General features: G+C 47.6%; 2 protein-coding genes across 2 annotated transcripts in view; one reads left to right on the forward strand and one right to left on the reverse strand.

Annotated features, from left to right (window-relative positions):
* The first annotated feature begins 1 nt into the window (after window position 1).
* ALDH9A1 (aldehyde dehydrogenase 9 family member A1) overlaps window positions 2-15233 on the forward strand; it is a 193394-nt gene continuing 178162 nt past the window's right edge. Inside the window, exon 1 of the mRNA XM_068951857.1 lies at window positions 2-7. The gene's annotated coding sequence lies outside the window, so the exon portion shown is untranslated. The remainder of the gene's footprint in view (window positions 8-15233) is intronic.
* On the reverse strand, window positions 3756-11825 carry RNASEL (ribonuclease L). The gene is made up of 7 exons (XM_009672748.2): window positions 11672-11825; window positions 8800-10414; window positions 8332-8420; window positions 7718-7908; window positions 7495-7615; window positions 6094-6212; window positions 3756-5109 (listed from the first exon to the last, which is right to left on the reverse strand). The coding sequence occupies exons 2-7, from the start codon at window positions 10259-10261 to the stop codon at window positions 4971-4973; spliced, it is 2121 nt and encodes a 706-aa protein (XP_009671043.2). The 5' UTR covers window positions 10262-10414; window positions 11672-11825; the 3' UTR covers window positions 3756-4970.

A 15233-nucleotide genomic window follows, 5' to 3' on the forward strand; every position in this document is an offset into this window, starting at 1 on the left:
AGTGCAGGCTACTCGGCTCTCCACAGCCGCAGCACGATGCGGCTCTACACATTTCTTCCCAAGGATGTGTCCCCTTGCGCACACGTCTCCTCACGTTCGGCTGTAAAGGACTCCAGTGCCCACAGCCAGGACTCAGTAAATAAGTCACACGGGGTGTACACCATAAGGGTACATTTGAGGTCTTCTCCCAAGAAATTTGCAAAGTGCATTGTGCAAGACTAACAGCCAGATCAGGCAGCCAATTCACACCTTTGGAAAGCTTGCTTTAGACCTCTGAGGGCTTAGATAAAGCCCTGAACGAGCAGGGAGCTGACCTATAACACCGTCTATAACACCATCCTGTGCTTAAAGCCAAAAAGAAGCAACAGTGAGTACTTTGCCCGAGGAAGGGTGTCCTCAGAGACCACCAGCTCCAGTTGTCTACCGTGTTTCTCACTGAGAATCTGGGTTGCTTTCCTGCTTGGTGTGGCTTCATTCCTGTTTCCCTGATCACAGGCTTACAGCCTTGGCTTAGCTCATCGCCCCTCCTGACTTCCTACAAAAACAAAATACCTCCTGCGGATGGGAAGCTTAAAGGTCCCCTTGCACTTCTTTACTATTCAGCGGTCCTGGGGGAAGTCAAACCACAGCAGTCTCACCACAGCCTTTGAGCAGCCAGTCAAATTCAGCTAACGTCTGACTCAGGGCTTTGGCATGTTTTTAAATTGGTATCCAGTAGATCTATTTTTTCAGAGCACTAACCACATCTTACTAAACACCCTCATTTTCCTGTGTGAAATGGAGGCAGAGTGGCTTTGCCAAGTCACCAGGAAGCTGCAGAAATCCAAAGTGCACTTGAGAGCTGAGCTCAAAGAAGAGGTTGTGACCTTTATCATGCTACCTTTTACCTTCACTTGGAAGCTCTCAGGTCTGTAATTTAAGCTATTTTCACCTACCTTTTAACTGCCAAATCTTAGAAAGCTACATTCCAACAACAATCCAGGTGCATTTGAGTTAGCAAAAACATTAAGGTTTCATATTTGTCTGTTGTTATCAGTATTTTGCTTCTGGGGGATGGAAAAACCCATTGTTTTTTTTCCTCATAAATGAGGGACTTCCCTGGGAGCTGCATCAGCTTCTTACAACCAGCTGTAAGACTGACCAGCTCCTCATAAAATTGCTCGTGTACTGCAATATGATTTTGCCCCAAGAGCTTTCAGCCCACAAGGCTAGCTGCGTTTTTGTGTCCTTGGCACTAAAGCTTCAGACCTACCAGGGCACAGATGTGGCCTCCACAGTCTGAGCCCAGCCAAACCTAGTCCCCACCAGCAGGACAGGATTCACAGATATGCCTGAAGCTCATCACTGCAATTCTGCAGCTAGAAGCACTCTTCACCCTACCCAGCCACTGCTTCTGCAGACTTTTCTCCAACGCAGCCTATGAGGCGCCACACTGAGCAGGGGTCATCCCTGTGCACACAAGCATGTCCTTAGCACACAGGTGACACTAGGGAGCACCTAATCCCATGACACCTGGGTTCAGGCCAGCCAGCTGCCCCAGGGTCACCCAGCAGGAAAAGAAAAGACACTGCAAATGCACAACATCCAGGCACAATAGCAGGGGAACGCAAGACGTAGGGCCAAATCCACATGCCCTGGGCACTGTGGGTGCAGTTTGGGAGTCTGCCTGCAAAAGACTAATACCTCCCAGACGGGCGCTGATGCTGGCAGCCACCAGTGCATCACCCAGCCCTAGCACAGATGGCTCCTGCTCCAAGCCCCCAGGGGACACTTTTACCCTTAGGCTGTGCCTGTCAGGCTGCAAGATGCCAGGCACTGCAATACAGCCCAGTTGCAGTACTGCCCAGCCAGCCTCACCACTCATTTTCAGCCTGGCCCAACCCTCAGCGAGTGCTCACCCATCTCCCCAGTGCGCTGCTAGGAGGGGAGGGAGGCTGCTCCCCGGCCACATCTTGCACTCAGCAGGGCAGCGTTTTCCCCAGCATCGGTCCCAGTTTGGCAGCCCCACACTCAGTTAGCAATAAGCCATGCAGGTGTCTTGCATGAAGCAAATTTCTCCTCCCACACGAGCCTGCTGACACCTCTGGCTTCCCAGGAAGCAAGACATTGCACCACAGGCCACAAAAACCTTCCTAGAAATTCTTTCTAGCAGCCTGACTGTCCCATAAAGACACATCTCAGCCTCCATGGATTTAATCATTCCTCACTTTAGGCATCTTTGGGCTTTCTCTGCCTTCAGGAAGGACTTTCTGCAGCCTTTTCAGGCTGTCATATCACAAGCCTTTAGCAAAACAGCAGAGAGACACAGGATGAAGCAAAGGTTGAAGCAAACAGCATGACACAGGTTGAAGCAGACATTTGGGCAAAGACTGAAAGAGCCCAGCCCCACAGCCTCACCTCTCCTCAAGGGAGGGCACAAGCAGCTCCACTCACATCTGCTGCTGCACAGCACCCAGCATTCACCCTCCCCGTGCTGCAGCTCCACAGAGGCTGGGCTGCACATCTCTGGGTGTCCTGGGCATGAGAAAGGTGGATAATGAAAGAAACGGAGCAGGGAGGAATGGGAAAAAAAAATGGTATTGAACGAGGGGAGGAAAGAAGAGCCAGATGGTGGAACTGGGATATTTTACAGCCTCTTTTCTCCTACAGTGCCAACATTCTCCTGGATGCATTTTCTCTGAAGGCACCTCACCAACAGTCTAAATGAAAGTTTTTTTGTTGTTCCATATATGCATTTTGAGAGGTTCTTAAGACCATCAGAAGAACCTTTGCTCTGGACCAGTACCACCGATCCAGGCTAGCAGCCTGTCTCCAACACTGACCAACAACAGGCACGCACAGAAGAGCGGAACAGAAGCCCGTAGTTGTACGTGACAAATGTTCCCAGTCTCCAGCCACCTGAGGTTCATGGACTTCCTGAGTCAGACGTATTTTCTAGATGATTAATTGTCCTTAGCAGGTTTTTGTCTTCTGATTTTGCACTTTTTTCAGTCTGTGTAAACTCATAGCACCCACAGTCACTTGTGGCATGGTCGGTTCCCAAAAAGCAGTCACTGCCTGCAAACCAAAACTCAGAAGGACAAAAGATAAATAAAACCTGCCAAAGAAGGCCTCAGGTTCCCTGCAACACATCATTGCTCTTTCCTCTTGCTGGCACCCCACACACATATTTAAACAGATGCATGGGGCTAACTGATACACTCCGACGGCCACTCATTTGTAGAGGAGATAGGGTCACAAACACATCCACTCCTCAAGTCTGGCATGTGCCCAAACACGCACAGGCAAGCATTATTGCTCATATACACACCACCTCATCCACAACCCCAACTCCCACTCTGCAAAAGAAAAATGAAACAAAAATTACGATTTGGCCAATTATTCCATAAGAGACAGCATGCTTCCAGGGACAGGAAGCCTTCAATATTTTCTGGTATATATAATTTCAAAGTAAAGAAATACCTTGTAGAATTTGCTTTGTTTGGATCAATGAATTGCTGGAGTTTTAAATACATACCAGAGCTCCAAACTGACTTCCCCTTCCCCAAATCCTTCCCAATACCTTTTCCCCTCAAACCTCCTGTGTGCCAGAAGCAATTTATCTGAGCAGTGACAAGACTCTCCACCACCTTACCGAAACAACCTCCACGGGGAGGCCAGAAATCCCAGCCTCTCGGGTGTTTTATAGTGCTGCAAACCATTCAGTCTTTCTATGCAGAGGGGAGGAGGGACCTCATTCATTAATATAATAAAAGTCATTTTTCCAGGCAAATTTATTCCAAGTTTAGTTCTGTATAAGGTAATAGAAAGGTTAACGATCTCAGTTTGAAAAATTTAAAAATCCAGTCAACACATGAAAAACATTTCCATAAGCGACATGCAGCCACTGTGCAACTCAGAGTGCAAGGAAAGGTAGCTGCGAACAGAGAAACAAGCAAGCCCTAGGACAAACGGGTCCACACACTGAATGTCATAAGATTTCGGATACATATCAAAAAACAGATATATGCCATCCAGTCTCCGACATCAAAGCTCTAAGCTAGCTACATACTAATGCTGTATGGGTACCAGCTCTGCCCAAAGGAACTATCCCTGACAGGGCCACAGTGACGCCCCAGCACCCATGCTTTGGGGACAGGGATTATTTGTGCAAAGCCCTGCCTTGCAGATACCATCTCTAAAGGGCACTGTGCTGAGCTTGTCCTTTACAGGAGGAAGGAGTCCTTGCAGGCCCTTGACATCAGAGATCCTATCCTGTTCAGGTGAGTCAGGGTTACTCGCAGTAGCAGAGTTTTGAGGGTTCACTCTCTCTACATCCATTCCTCATAGAGATACTTTCCAAGTCCCTCAGTAAAAGTCCCTCACTTCCCAGCAGGCTGCACTGCGTATGCCTCTGCCAGATCTGACAGCTAACAAGCCAAGAGCAGTCTGTAGCCAGTCTGAGCATCCCCACTTTAGGCTATTCTGTTTCAAAAGGAGCAAAAGGAAAAAAACTCATGCTTCCTAAGGGTATACAAGTTGCTGGTACGAGTGCAAGCTGCAAGGAATATTGGCCCTAGCAGGAGCTCCAGCTCCTTTTCCTTTTTCAGAGAGTCTCTGATTGTCTGAGCTCTTCTCCTGCCTCTCACGTGTATTGAGATGAGCGCTCTGTCCCACAGCTCCCTGCTCTCCGTAAGAACCAGGGCCTTCATCTCCACCTCAGAGGCAGAAAAGCCTCGAGTGACAGAATGAGTCAAGGGGGACCTGGGCTGGGCCTCAGCTTGGTTCCTCTCCAAGGCCTATGTTTGTCACACCAGATACTCAAAGAGAAAGATGCTTTAGCAGTGCAAGCCTCCCATGTTTTGTCCCAACATACACTCCCTCCCATCTCCTTACCCACTTTCGTCAACTCTTTCACAGCCGCGCAAACAGGGAATAAAAGGAGGCAGAGATAATGGGATCAGCCATGGGACGTGAGGCAACACCACATACTAAGTCAGAGAAGGGTCCTGGATATCTGCAAGGTGACTGAACCTGGGATTCTTGCGCAAGCAGTTGTAGACATCAATGGTCAGTGCTGGAAAAAGCTTCAAGAAATAGTCAGCGTGGTCCCCTATTTTGTTGCTGATCCTGAAATGGAACAGGAACAAAATGGAATTTTAAAGCTTGCCCAAGGAGTCAAAGTGTCCAGGATGCCCCAGCTCCTCCCTCGCAGAGAAAATGCCATGCCAGAGGCTTCTGAAACATGTTACGGTTTCCTAGAAATCCAGTAGCCTTGAGCTGCTACTTTTCTATGCCTTGCCTAAGCTCTACGCTCCATGTATTGCTATTCCAACACCTCCACCTGCCTAATTCCACCTACATCTTCACTGAACGGTGGTGGTGGTCACCAGCCTCAGTGAAACAGTCACCTGGAGTTGACACTACCGTGCCAGCTGGAGATAGCTAGCCTTGGATGTAAGCATCCATGACTATAGAGGGTTGTGAGCAGAGGAGTCTGGTGGCTCTTTGGGAGTCCAGTCCTACCCAAAAGGGTGAGAATAAAAATTTTGATCTCTTAATAGGACTGGTGCTTCCTGACCCATATCTCAAAGCACCTCAGTATACTAAGCAGGAGCTCTTTGGAAATATCAGCAAGGTATATAAGGAGGCTTTTTTAAGATAACAAATAGCACAAATATTTAAAAGTGATCTAGAAGCCTTCCTGGAGTTACGGCAGAAAAGACCAGCCTGCAACAACATCAGCAGCCCAGGAAGGACACATTCATGGCCCTGCTGTAGAGACATGACCTGGCATCAGCTATCACAGACAACTCTTTGCACCACAGGGAGGTTGCTCTGGAAAGGCAAAAGGGCAGAAATGAAGCCACCACCAACTCTCTGGAGCTGAATGCTCTGCTTAAAGGCTATGTATGATCTGGGATGATCCGGGAACTAGATTTTGCTTCAAGAAGGGTAGTCCTGTAGGGGGGTTGGTTTTGGTTTTTTTGTTTTCACCCTTCTAGAAAAGGAGAACCTTCTGAAGAAGCTTTTGCCCTCAAGCTCGCTGACACTTGCAGATACATATGCCCCCCAGAGTGCAACTATGGCAGGGACGGGAATGTGAACGTTTACCTTTTTTGTGGGTGTTCATCCAGGTTTCTGATGAACCTCAGTAGGTTTTCAACTCCTTTCCCATATTTGTATGTTCTACCCTCAGGATTTTCCATGATTTTCAGAACCTCCTTGTCAATCTGAAACAAAAACTGCAGATTATTCTCTACCTTTCACACACCATGAAAATATCTCATCTTCCTCCACTCACCACAGCTGCTCTCTCTGCAGAGAGATCATCTTGCATGGATAGATCCTGCGACTCTCAAACATTTACCAACATGAACAGAAGAGTGCTTTGCGGGACATTTGCCATGCAGACCCCCAGTTCCAAGAAGTGCTTTCTCTCTTGGTTTGCCAAAGTTTGACATTATTAGGATTGTCCTCACAGCATGGTATATTTTAATGCATGTCTGGAGGGCAGGAGGGATACAGGAGTCTTGGTCCAACTGCATCACTGTTTAGAAAGGGCCGTGTGGGCTATGACACTGCCCTGAGATTGAGACCTCAATACACAGCATATTTTTCCAGGATGCTACCTGCACAAGCAGGCTTATCTCACTGCTTTTGAACCAATCTAATGTAACACTCCTGACAGAAATTTGCTGGCAACAACAAGGGCCAGAAGTCCTTATTTTAAGGGTCACCAATAGACACTATTTAAAGGTCTCCAGTTCACTCTACGACTATCATCCCCTAGTCACAGAGTAGATGCGGTTACGCTTGCATTAAGAGTGCACTGGCATAAGCACTGTCACTTATTTTGACCTGGGAAGTCAAACAGCTAATGCAGACATAGTAGCTTTATATTCTGTGGTTGCAACTCTGTCGGGGTCTATACTATGTAAAGTGTATCAGCTGAGAGTACTGGTGAGAAAACTGAGGCAGCCTGGCACTCACCCTTCCCTCTGCAGGCTTCATGGAGCCGGCTGCGGTCACAGACACTGCCTACTCGCCCTCCTAACTTACCTCCAAACCCTGCCCTGGCGAGGCACCGCTGTGCTGCAGGTTGCTGCTCAGGGCTGTTCTCAGGCCAGCTGTGATGGTGCCAAAACCGCCTCTGCCTCACTTGATCCACCTCAGTTCCCCTTCCCTCCCGCAGCCTTCAGCTCCACCAAGCACAACTGACAAGGACCGGTCATTTGGGAACATATTTGCTGCACTTTCGGATGTCTATCACGCCTTTCATGAAAGTGCTTCACCCCAGTGAATGGAAGCCCCCTTGACATGGCACTGAAGACAGTGATGCTACTTTGATTTTGATTACATGGCTTAGACTTAGTTGTTTCCCCCAATTATCGGTACATACACAAGGGTCCTCTATCTAGTTCTGGTTTTAGAAAGGGCCTGTGACACTTAGAAAAAGTTTGTACCTGTATGCCTAACGCCAACCTCATTCAGATTCAGAGAGAAAAGGATTACCTTCTCAGTCCACTTCATGTAAGGACTGCATTCTTCAGGAGTATTAAGGTTTTTTAAAATAGTTCCCCGGTTCTGGCAATCTTTGATTTTGTTCCATATATTCTTCAGGAAATTGAACCTGCTGTAGAATCAGAAGCTTCATTAGCTGCAATAGAACATCATTTCCAGGAGCTACAGGCAAATTTCCAGTTCCAAACTTTTCCTTTGTACTCCCAAGACTTACATCTGTTTACTCCAGAAAAAGGGGTGTTTGCTCAAACCTTCCAATCCTCGTTCATCATGAGTGTCCAAGCTTTCCACAAGGTCCAGAGCCTCCTCGTAATCAGGGGAATCTGCAGCCAAATCCTCAGTGCTGATTTTCTCAAAGGGTTTCTTACCCCCTATTGTAACATATTGCACAAGCCTGCTAAGGGCCTACACAAAGAAACAGATCACTACTTAAGCGTGATATATGAATTCTTGAACATATGAATTCCATTTGCCAAGCAGAAGAAATTAACATTCCAAAATAAAAAGTCTGCATATGTGAGCACATGCACATGCCTATGGGCATACACAAGTATAAAGATATATACATGAACACAGATATCTGTGAAGCTGCGTGTACACGGACAGGCATGGCAGGCCCCGTAATTGTACTCACAAGGCTTGCTGTTGGGTGCTCCAACAGCAGCCGTTTTTACATCTTCTGCAGAGTCTATTGCTTTAGGGGCTTTCCCAAAAAGAAAGGTATTTTTAATTGAGGATACAGAAAGCTTTCCCTTGGGATTTGCAAGGAAAGAAAAAGTCAGAATTAGCCTGAAACTTGAAACATACATTGATTTGGAGGGAAGTTACCTTTAGGTCTGAGTTTACAAGTTCCTTTTTGCCTTCAATCAACTGTCTTCGATTATCAAAATCTGCCAGGTAAATTTTGTCATTTAAATCTGAGGAAACAAGAGAAATTGTTAACAAATAGTATAGAACCCTGATACAGTCTGTCACTGACTTCTGGATGGCTCCTTCCTTAGGAAACAAATCTCTAGAGGGAGCTGTTGTGGGTTGGTCTACTTGGAAAGCCCTGGAAAGGCAGGTAGGCCTAATAAGACAGGTAAAGCTGTTCTATTCACTGCTCCGTGGCTCTCTGGGAACGCATCTATACTTATTCAAACAAGAGAGCTATGTGGAATGACACGTTTGTGGCATTAAAGACATCTGCACTTGTGTTTTCATATCTATTTTACAGAATGCTGTGAAACATCCTCTTCTCTAAGCTATAGGCAACAGGAAAAAAAAGATGAGAACACCAAGAAAACAAAAGATAACCTATCAAAAATTTTCTGGGGCACAGATCCTGGTGAGCAAATCCTAGCGAGTGCAGTTCTCTCACTGCCTGGAAGATCATCTTCAGAATGTCTTTGTAATTCGTTTCATCTTTTGATTCTTGCAAGTACTCTTCAAGGTTTTTCTCCCAGAGAGGGAAGCACAAATACAAGCAGCCTTTTGCCTTCTCGTACTGAAAGAGCTTCACTAGATGCTTGCAGTTGCCACACTGTTCAAGGAATCTTTTCTCTTTGTCATCCTCCGTATCACGGTGGCGGCCTATTCTTACTGCCACCTCTGTGTCACCATGGAGCCCTAGGTAGATGCCACCTTGGGAAGTGTTCTGAATCCTGTAGTAAATATATTGATACGTCTTTAGTTTGCCAATCATGGGGCGATATATTTCATAAAGCTTTTTCAGGCGGTCCCTCCAGCGTTTGCTGCATGGCTCCCAGTCTGTAGGGGATTTTGCAACAAATTTGGCCTTGTGTTTCAGAAGAAGACTTGTCAGGATAAAAGCACGATTCCTATTTGCTTCCTCAATAAGGTTCCCAACATCAGTCCTTGCTCCTTTTTCACATAGCAACTTTGCTATGTCATAATTATTTTTCTTTACAGCTACCATCAGTGCTGTGTTGCCCTCATCATCTGCATCATCAATATCTGCTTCACCCTTCTCCAGTAAAACCTTCACCAAATCTAAGCTCTTCATTTCTGTAGCCAGGATGAGGGCAGTTTTCCCATTTTCATCTCTGCTGTTCACGTCAACACCACAGTCGAGCAGGAAATGTCCTATAGAGGCAGCAGACTCCCCTGTTTTGTTGCGATCATTCTCCTTGAGGGCATGGATCAAGGCATTCCTGTCTTGGTTGTCACGGATGTTCAGATCCGCATTCATCTCTTGGACCAGAGCTTTTACAACTGAGACATGACCCTCCCTACAAGCATCCATCAGTGCTGTTGCACCTCCTTTATTTAGTTTCCTTTTTTCCTCACAGACGACCCTCCTCAAATTCACATCTGCTCCTTTGCTATGCAGGAATCTCAAGGCCTCCTCCCTCCCATACCAAGCAGCCTCCATGAAAGCTGTGAAGCCATTGTCATCATACTCATTAACGTCTGACCCATGATCAAGAAAGAGCTCCAACAGCCTCACATTTCCCACTATCCCTGCCTCAATAAAGGCAGTGCCACCATTGTCCTTCCTGGCATGCAGATCCGCCCCCTTCTCCAGCAGGAGCCGAACCAGGTCCTCGTTGTTCGCTTGCACAGCGCTGTGCAGCGGCGTCCAGCCTGAGCCTGCTTTGGAATTCACGTCCGCCCCTTTCTCCAGCAGCTCCTTCACATTTTCTATCTCAAGATTTCTCACAGCAACATTTAGCCTTGCAGCAAGGTCTTCTGTTGTCTCAGTGCTCGAAGGGGGCGATGCCTCCAGCTGGCTCTGAGTTGTGTGCTCCATGTTCATTAGAGGGAGGGCTTCGTACCTTCGATTTCCTCACTTGAGCCCAGGGATCTCGCTGAAGGGTGGGAGAGGCAGAGTGCTCAGCACCTTCGTCGTGTGGGGATGCTCTGTGTTTGGCTGATGAAACGCACAAGGTAAAGGCTTCATGGTCTTCACCTAATTAATAAAGAGAAGATCCTGTTTATTGAACCATGAAATCTCTCCAGTTGCAGTTGATGTTAGGAAGATCTGTGCGAGGGGAAACCAAGAATAGTAATGCTAGTGTCAGTCAAGAGAGCTACAGCCTGGGGAGAAGCATGACTTTATCGCTTAACCAAACATACACATCATTACCTTTTCTGATCTACTCCCAACACTGCAGACAGGCCTTCCCTGTGAATTGCATGGGCCTGGGCTTCTGAGTGGTTCCTTAGGGAAAGTGCACAACACTGTTGGCCGTGCTGACAAAGGGACAGGAGAGAACCCAGGAAGTTCTTGCTATAAAAATTATGCCAAGTCTACTATGAGCCACCTAAGCAGGCCAGTAAGGTTTTCAGTTCCTCGGTGGTAAATGCAGTATACATTCAGACGCCGGCATTCCCCTTCGGTTTTGGATGGCAGCCACACACACGGGCCTGTAAAGTCCCTGATCCAATGACTGCAATAGCCAGTGAGCCCATCTTAATCCTCCCCTGCCTCCAAATGCAATTAGGAGACCCTACCTGAACAGAAGCCTTTCTGGATCTCTTCCTGACACTGAGAGGTTAATCGGGTGGGGTCTCAAGTGTCTAGAGAAGGTAGAGCTCTGATACCCTTTTTCCTGACCGTGAAGGAGGGTTAAAGTATTTTGCCGGGGACCAGCACTTTCTGGCGTCACTATCTGACAAGCTGGACAGGAAATAATTTATCTAAACAAATCAGATAACGGGCAGAGAGGTCTTAAGTTATAAAGCCAAATGCACATGATTTTACCCTCTGGAAAGTCAAGGAAGTCTCATTGTAGGTTTGGGGGGGCTCCCCCCCCCCCCCAAAAGCAGGACATAAATATCATATGTCATTGATTTAGACACATTTTCATTTCTTAGTAAGTAATCTACTATTACTTTTGCCACATTCAGAAAAAATAAAATGCTACTTTCAGAGAATCCAAAACACTCAAGTCACCTTGCAGCCAAGGAGCAAAGGAGGAACTGAGCAGAGTTCACAGAAAGCGTGAGACAGGAACAAAGCAGATAAAACAGACCTCCTTGCTGGAAAAGGAGATAGAGCGGCACTGCAGGGCTCCAAGTCCTCACCATCATTTAAGGCAGACACAGAGGAAAGAAAATAAAGTCAGAGAGTAGCCTAGTATGCCCTAACGGGGCATGGTGGGGCTGGACCACTGTGCAAGCCACCCGGAGCCCCCTGCCCGAGGAAGGTCACATCCTCGCTCACCTGCCCAAAAGTCAGCAGCGGCCCCAGCAGCTAGACTGCGAGAGCTGCGGCACTGGTACGAAGCTGTGAAAGGAAGCGTGTGTCTGTCCTCCCCCTTTCCCCCTCCTCCAGGCAGCAGAGATGGAGGCTGCAAATCCCCTGCCCTCGGAAGTGTTTTGTGACCCATCTTGCTGGCTTTTATCCAGGAGTGGTTTCGCACTTCCGCAACGTGAAGATGAAGTGCTTAGTCACATAACCCAACCCACTTGCACCCATGGCTGCAGAGACAGAGCGATGCAGGGTACCTGCCACGGGGAGGCAGGGAAGTCACCCGCTACCCATCCGGAAACGAATCAACTGCTTAAAACGCCTTCGGTGCCAGGGAGCAGCTTTCTAAGCAGTTCTGCTTCCCGTCTGCTTCTCAGCAAGTATTGCTGGAGAAGAGACCAGCTCTCAGCTGTCCTTCCTTGTGAAAGGGCAGGACCTGGGGACATTTCATCCACCTGGTGGGTTCTTGGGGCGGTAGGGTGGGGAAGTTGTTGGGTTTTTTTTTTTCCCCCCAGCACACAGGGGGAAGTCATGAGCCTAGCACGCTCCCCATATATTTCCCTACGCTCGCACCCCGTTTGTAAACATGTGTTCAGCAATATTTTAGGAGCTAAAGGCAAAGAGACATTCAAAGCACCAATAGTGTTTATTAGCTGGCTTTCCCCCCACCACCTTTTGATAAACCCACCAGATAGCCACACGAAAGCAAGTCTTCATGCTGCTAAATCCCACCCAGGGGATCAAGGAATTTCACGTCTGTTTATGTCCCAGTTCGGAGCTTCCTAACCACAGTCAGTGGCGCGAGCAGGCTGCTGCACTGTAACCAGGCACAAGCCCGCTCCCTCTCCTGTATAGGCAGGTCTGCCTAAATGCAGTGCTACCCGAGGGACCTCAGCCCTCCAGCCCTTCCCTTCTAAATGCAAAGCACCACATGCGATACATCAACAAATCCAGGCTGTGACACCAGCAGATGAGGCACAAGGAGACTACCATCCTGTTTCTCCCACCGCCTAGTAACATGAGATCGGTTGACCAGCTTGCAGCGCCAATGCGACTGGCAGGCAGAGGTCCCACAGCTACATGAGCATACTGAGCTGCGTCAGCTGCAAAATTCAGATCACACTTAAAATGAGGAACTGCGTCAGTGAACTCATGCCTGGCTTTCCACCACTGATGCACACACAAACACAAGAGCTGCGCATCAGTCTCCGTACAGAAAGACACAGCCAGATACAAGCACAAAGAAACATGAGGACATGAATGCAGGAAAACAAGCTCTAGAGGGAGGTGCGGATGCTTAGAGGAGCACGCAGCCCTGCACACAGGTTGTACGTGCACACCCAAATCCTCATGCACCCCGTCATTGCTTGGACACATCTGTATGCCAGCACATGCACGGGTGGAGCTTTTCAGAGCATTTATGAAGGAGTCACATCTTTGTACGCTAGCCATCATATTGAGCATCCTCCCTCTCCCAGCACATCTGCGAGGCTTGGAAAGCCCCACAGTCTCTGGAGAGAGTTGCACAGAAGCAGCCTGCCCTGCAGAATTCATGTTGCCCCAGGAGCCCTTCACGCAGCCCCACAGGGACAAAGTTGAAAACTCAGGACAATCTCAAATCATGTCAGACTGTCCAAACCCCATTTTTACTCACAGAAGTTTGCTAAACTCGACAGCATCTCCTGGTGTCACCAGGGCTGGGGCTCTGCCTGGGTATTTCATTTCCTGTTTGCGGGCTGGAAGAGTCCATGGCCATTCTTCAGCCTGGGAAGCAGACAGAGAGCAGTGGTACATCACAGGCTGCAAGGCAATGATGAAGGCTTGATAAATTAGGAGGGGCATGTAGAAGAAAGGACGCAATGCGTCCCAATGTTCAACTCTTGATGATTGTCACCCCAGGATGGACTTATGTATTTCACTCCTCTGCTACAAACAGCAAGATAGCCTGCCAAAGACTGAGTGCAGCAACCCTTCTTTACTTCATCATCTGAGGAAATACTGAGTTGGTTAGACGCTTACTGACAAGGCTCTGTCGTGGTCCCATTCTTTCCACGCTGATGGCTCTTGGCCAGCAGAAACGTACAACGTGACCTTTCTTTGGCAGAAACAGAGCTCGGGGATTTTGAATCTAGCTGTAGAACCAGGATGGCATCCTCTCTAGCCGGAGCAGAAACTTGGGCAGCTCCTCTTGCCTGGTGACTTTGACAGCCATGGGTTGCCAGCATGACACTGAGTTTTGCCACTGAAGGTTATCTGTCTGGATGCCCTTCACATTGTAGCAGTGCTAAGCCCCTGAAACCTTTTTTTGAAGAAAAGTGTTGCATTTGGCTAACAGAGGGGACAGTGTCAAAGTCCTTCATCTGAACTCCTCATAAAGACCCTTGCAACCTGTCATTACAGAAGTCAAAGTTACAACACATACCAATACCATGCCACCCAGCCATCTAAGTAGAAAAGACCTCTTCAACTTGCTGATTCAATTAAGGTAAATAATTATCTTAGTGAAAAGATGAAAGGAAGCCAGTTCTGGCAGCAACCATCACCATCAGAATTGGTTACCCACAAAAGATCAATAAATATGAACACTGCAGGAGAGAAAAACAAACAACTCTGAGATAGATTTCAGATGCCCAAACAAACAGCTTTCTGGTGACTGCAAGGCAAAGCACGTTGTGCGTTTTACAGCGTGACAATAGTCATAGTAGTAGTAGGACAAAGGAAAAAGCAAATTCAAGGCAGGAAAGTCTATTACCATTTGGTCCCTCACTTAGGAGGGATGACAGCGATTAGCCAAGGGATGGGAAAAGGGATGGTTACCAAATTTAGAGGAGTTGAGGGTCACGCCTGTGACTACACTGGGGAAGCATAATCAGCCACAACAGACAGAGTTTCCTCACTGTTTGCTAAAGCTGGGCCTACATCAAACCCAGATGCCAGAAACCACATGCTTGCAAGTGGCAGGGCTGTGATGGAAGTACTCTGCTCTTTGCACCAGCAAAGGAGGACTCACTGTCACACTTTCTCTCTCTCACATCCTGCTCTGCACATAGGACCAAATTGTTTTCCACAGAGTCACACACGACAGTCTAAGCTCAAACTCTCAATCTCTGTGCTGGGTAGTCTTTGAAGAATAGAAAAACTTAAAATGTTTTCTAAAGCCTAAGAGTCACAGGGGCCCCCTCTACAACCATTACTGTAGCCTCCAGGCTGTTGTAGTTCCTGCTGCATTTGCGCTTCTACAGGGAGTCCTTATTTACCCCTGTGCACCCAAGGGCTCAGAGCTGAGCTGCAGAGACATAACGAGCAAGAAAACCAAGGGCACAGCATTGCAAACCCTCCTTCTCCTCTGCACTGATGGACCTGCGCCCATTTTGCAGCCTTTCCCTTGGGATAACATAGCCTAATATCCAAGCACTGGCCACCAGCCACAAACATACATGAGACTTCTGAGCTAAAAATGTAACAACAAAATCTGCCTGCCAAAGCCAAAATAATTTTTAAAGAACCCATGAATAGTAAGATCATTTTTTTCCTT

The sequence above is a fragment of the Struthio camelus genome, chromosome 8 (genome assembly GCF_040807025.1).
Source record: "Struthio camelus isolate bStrCam1 chromosome 8, bStrCam1.hap1, whole genome shotgun sequence".
NCBI classification, from domain to species: domain Eukaryota; kingdom Metazoa; phylum Chordata; class Aves; order Struthioniformes; family Struthionidae; genus Struthio; species Struthio camelus.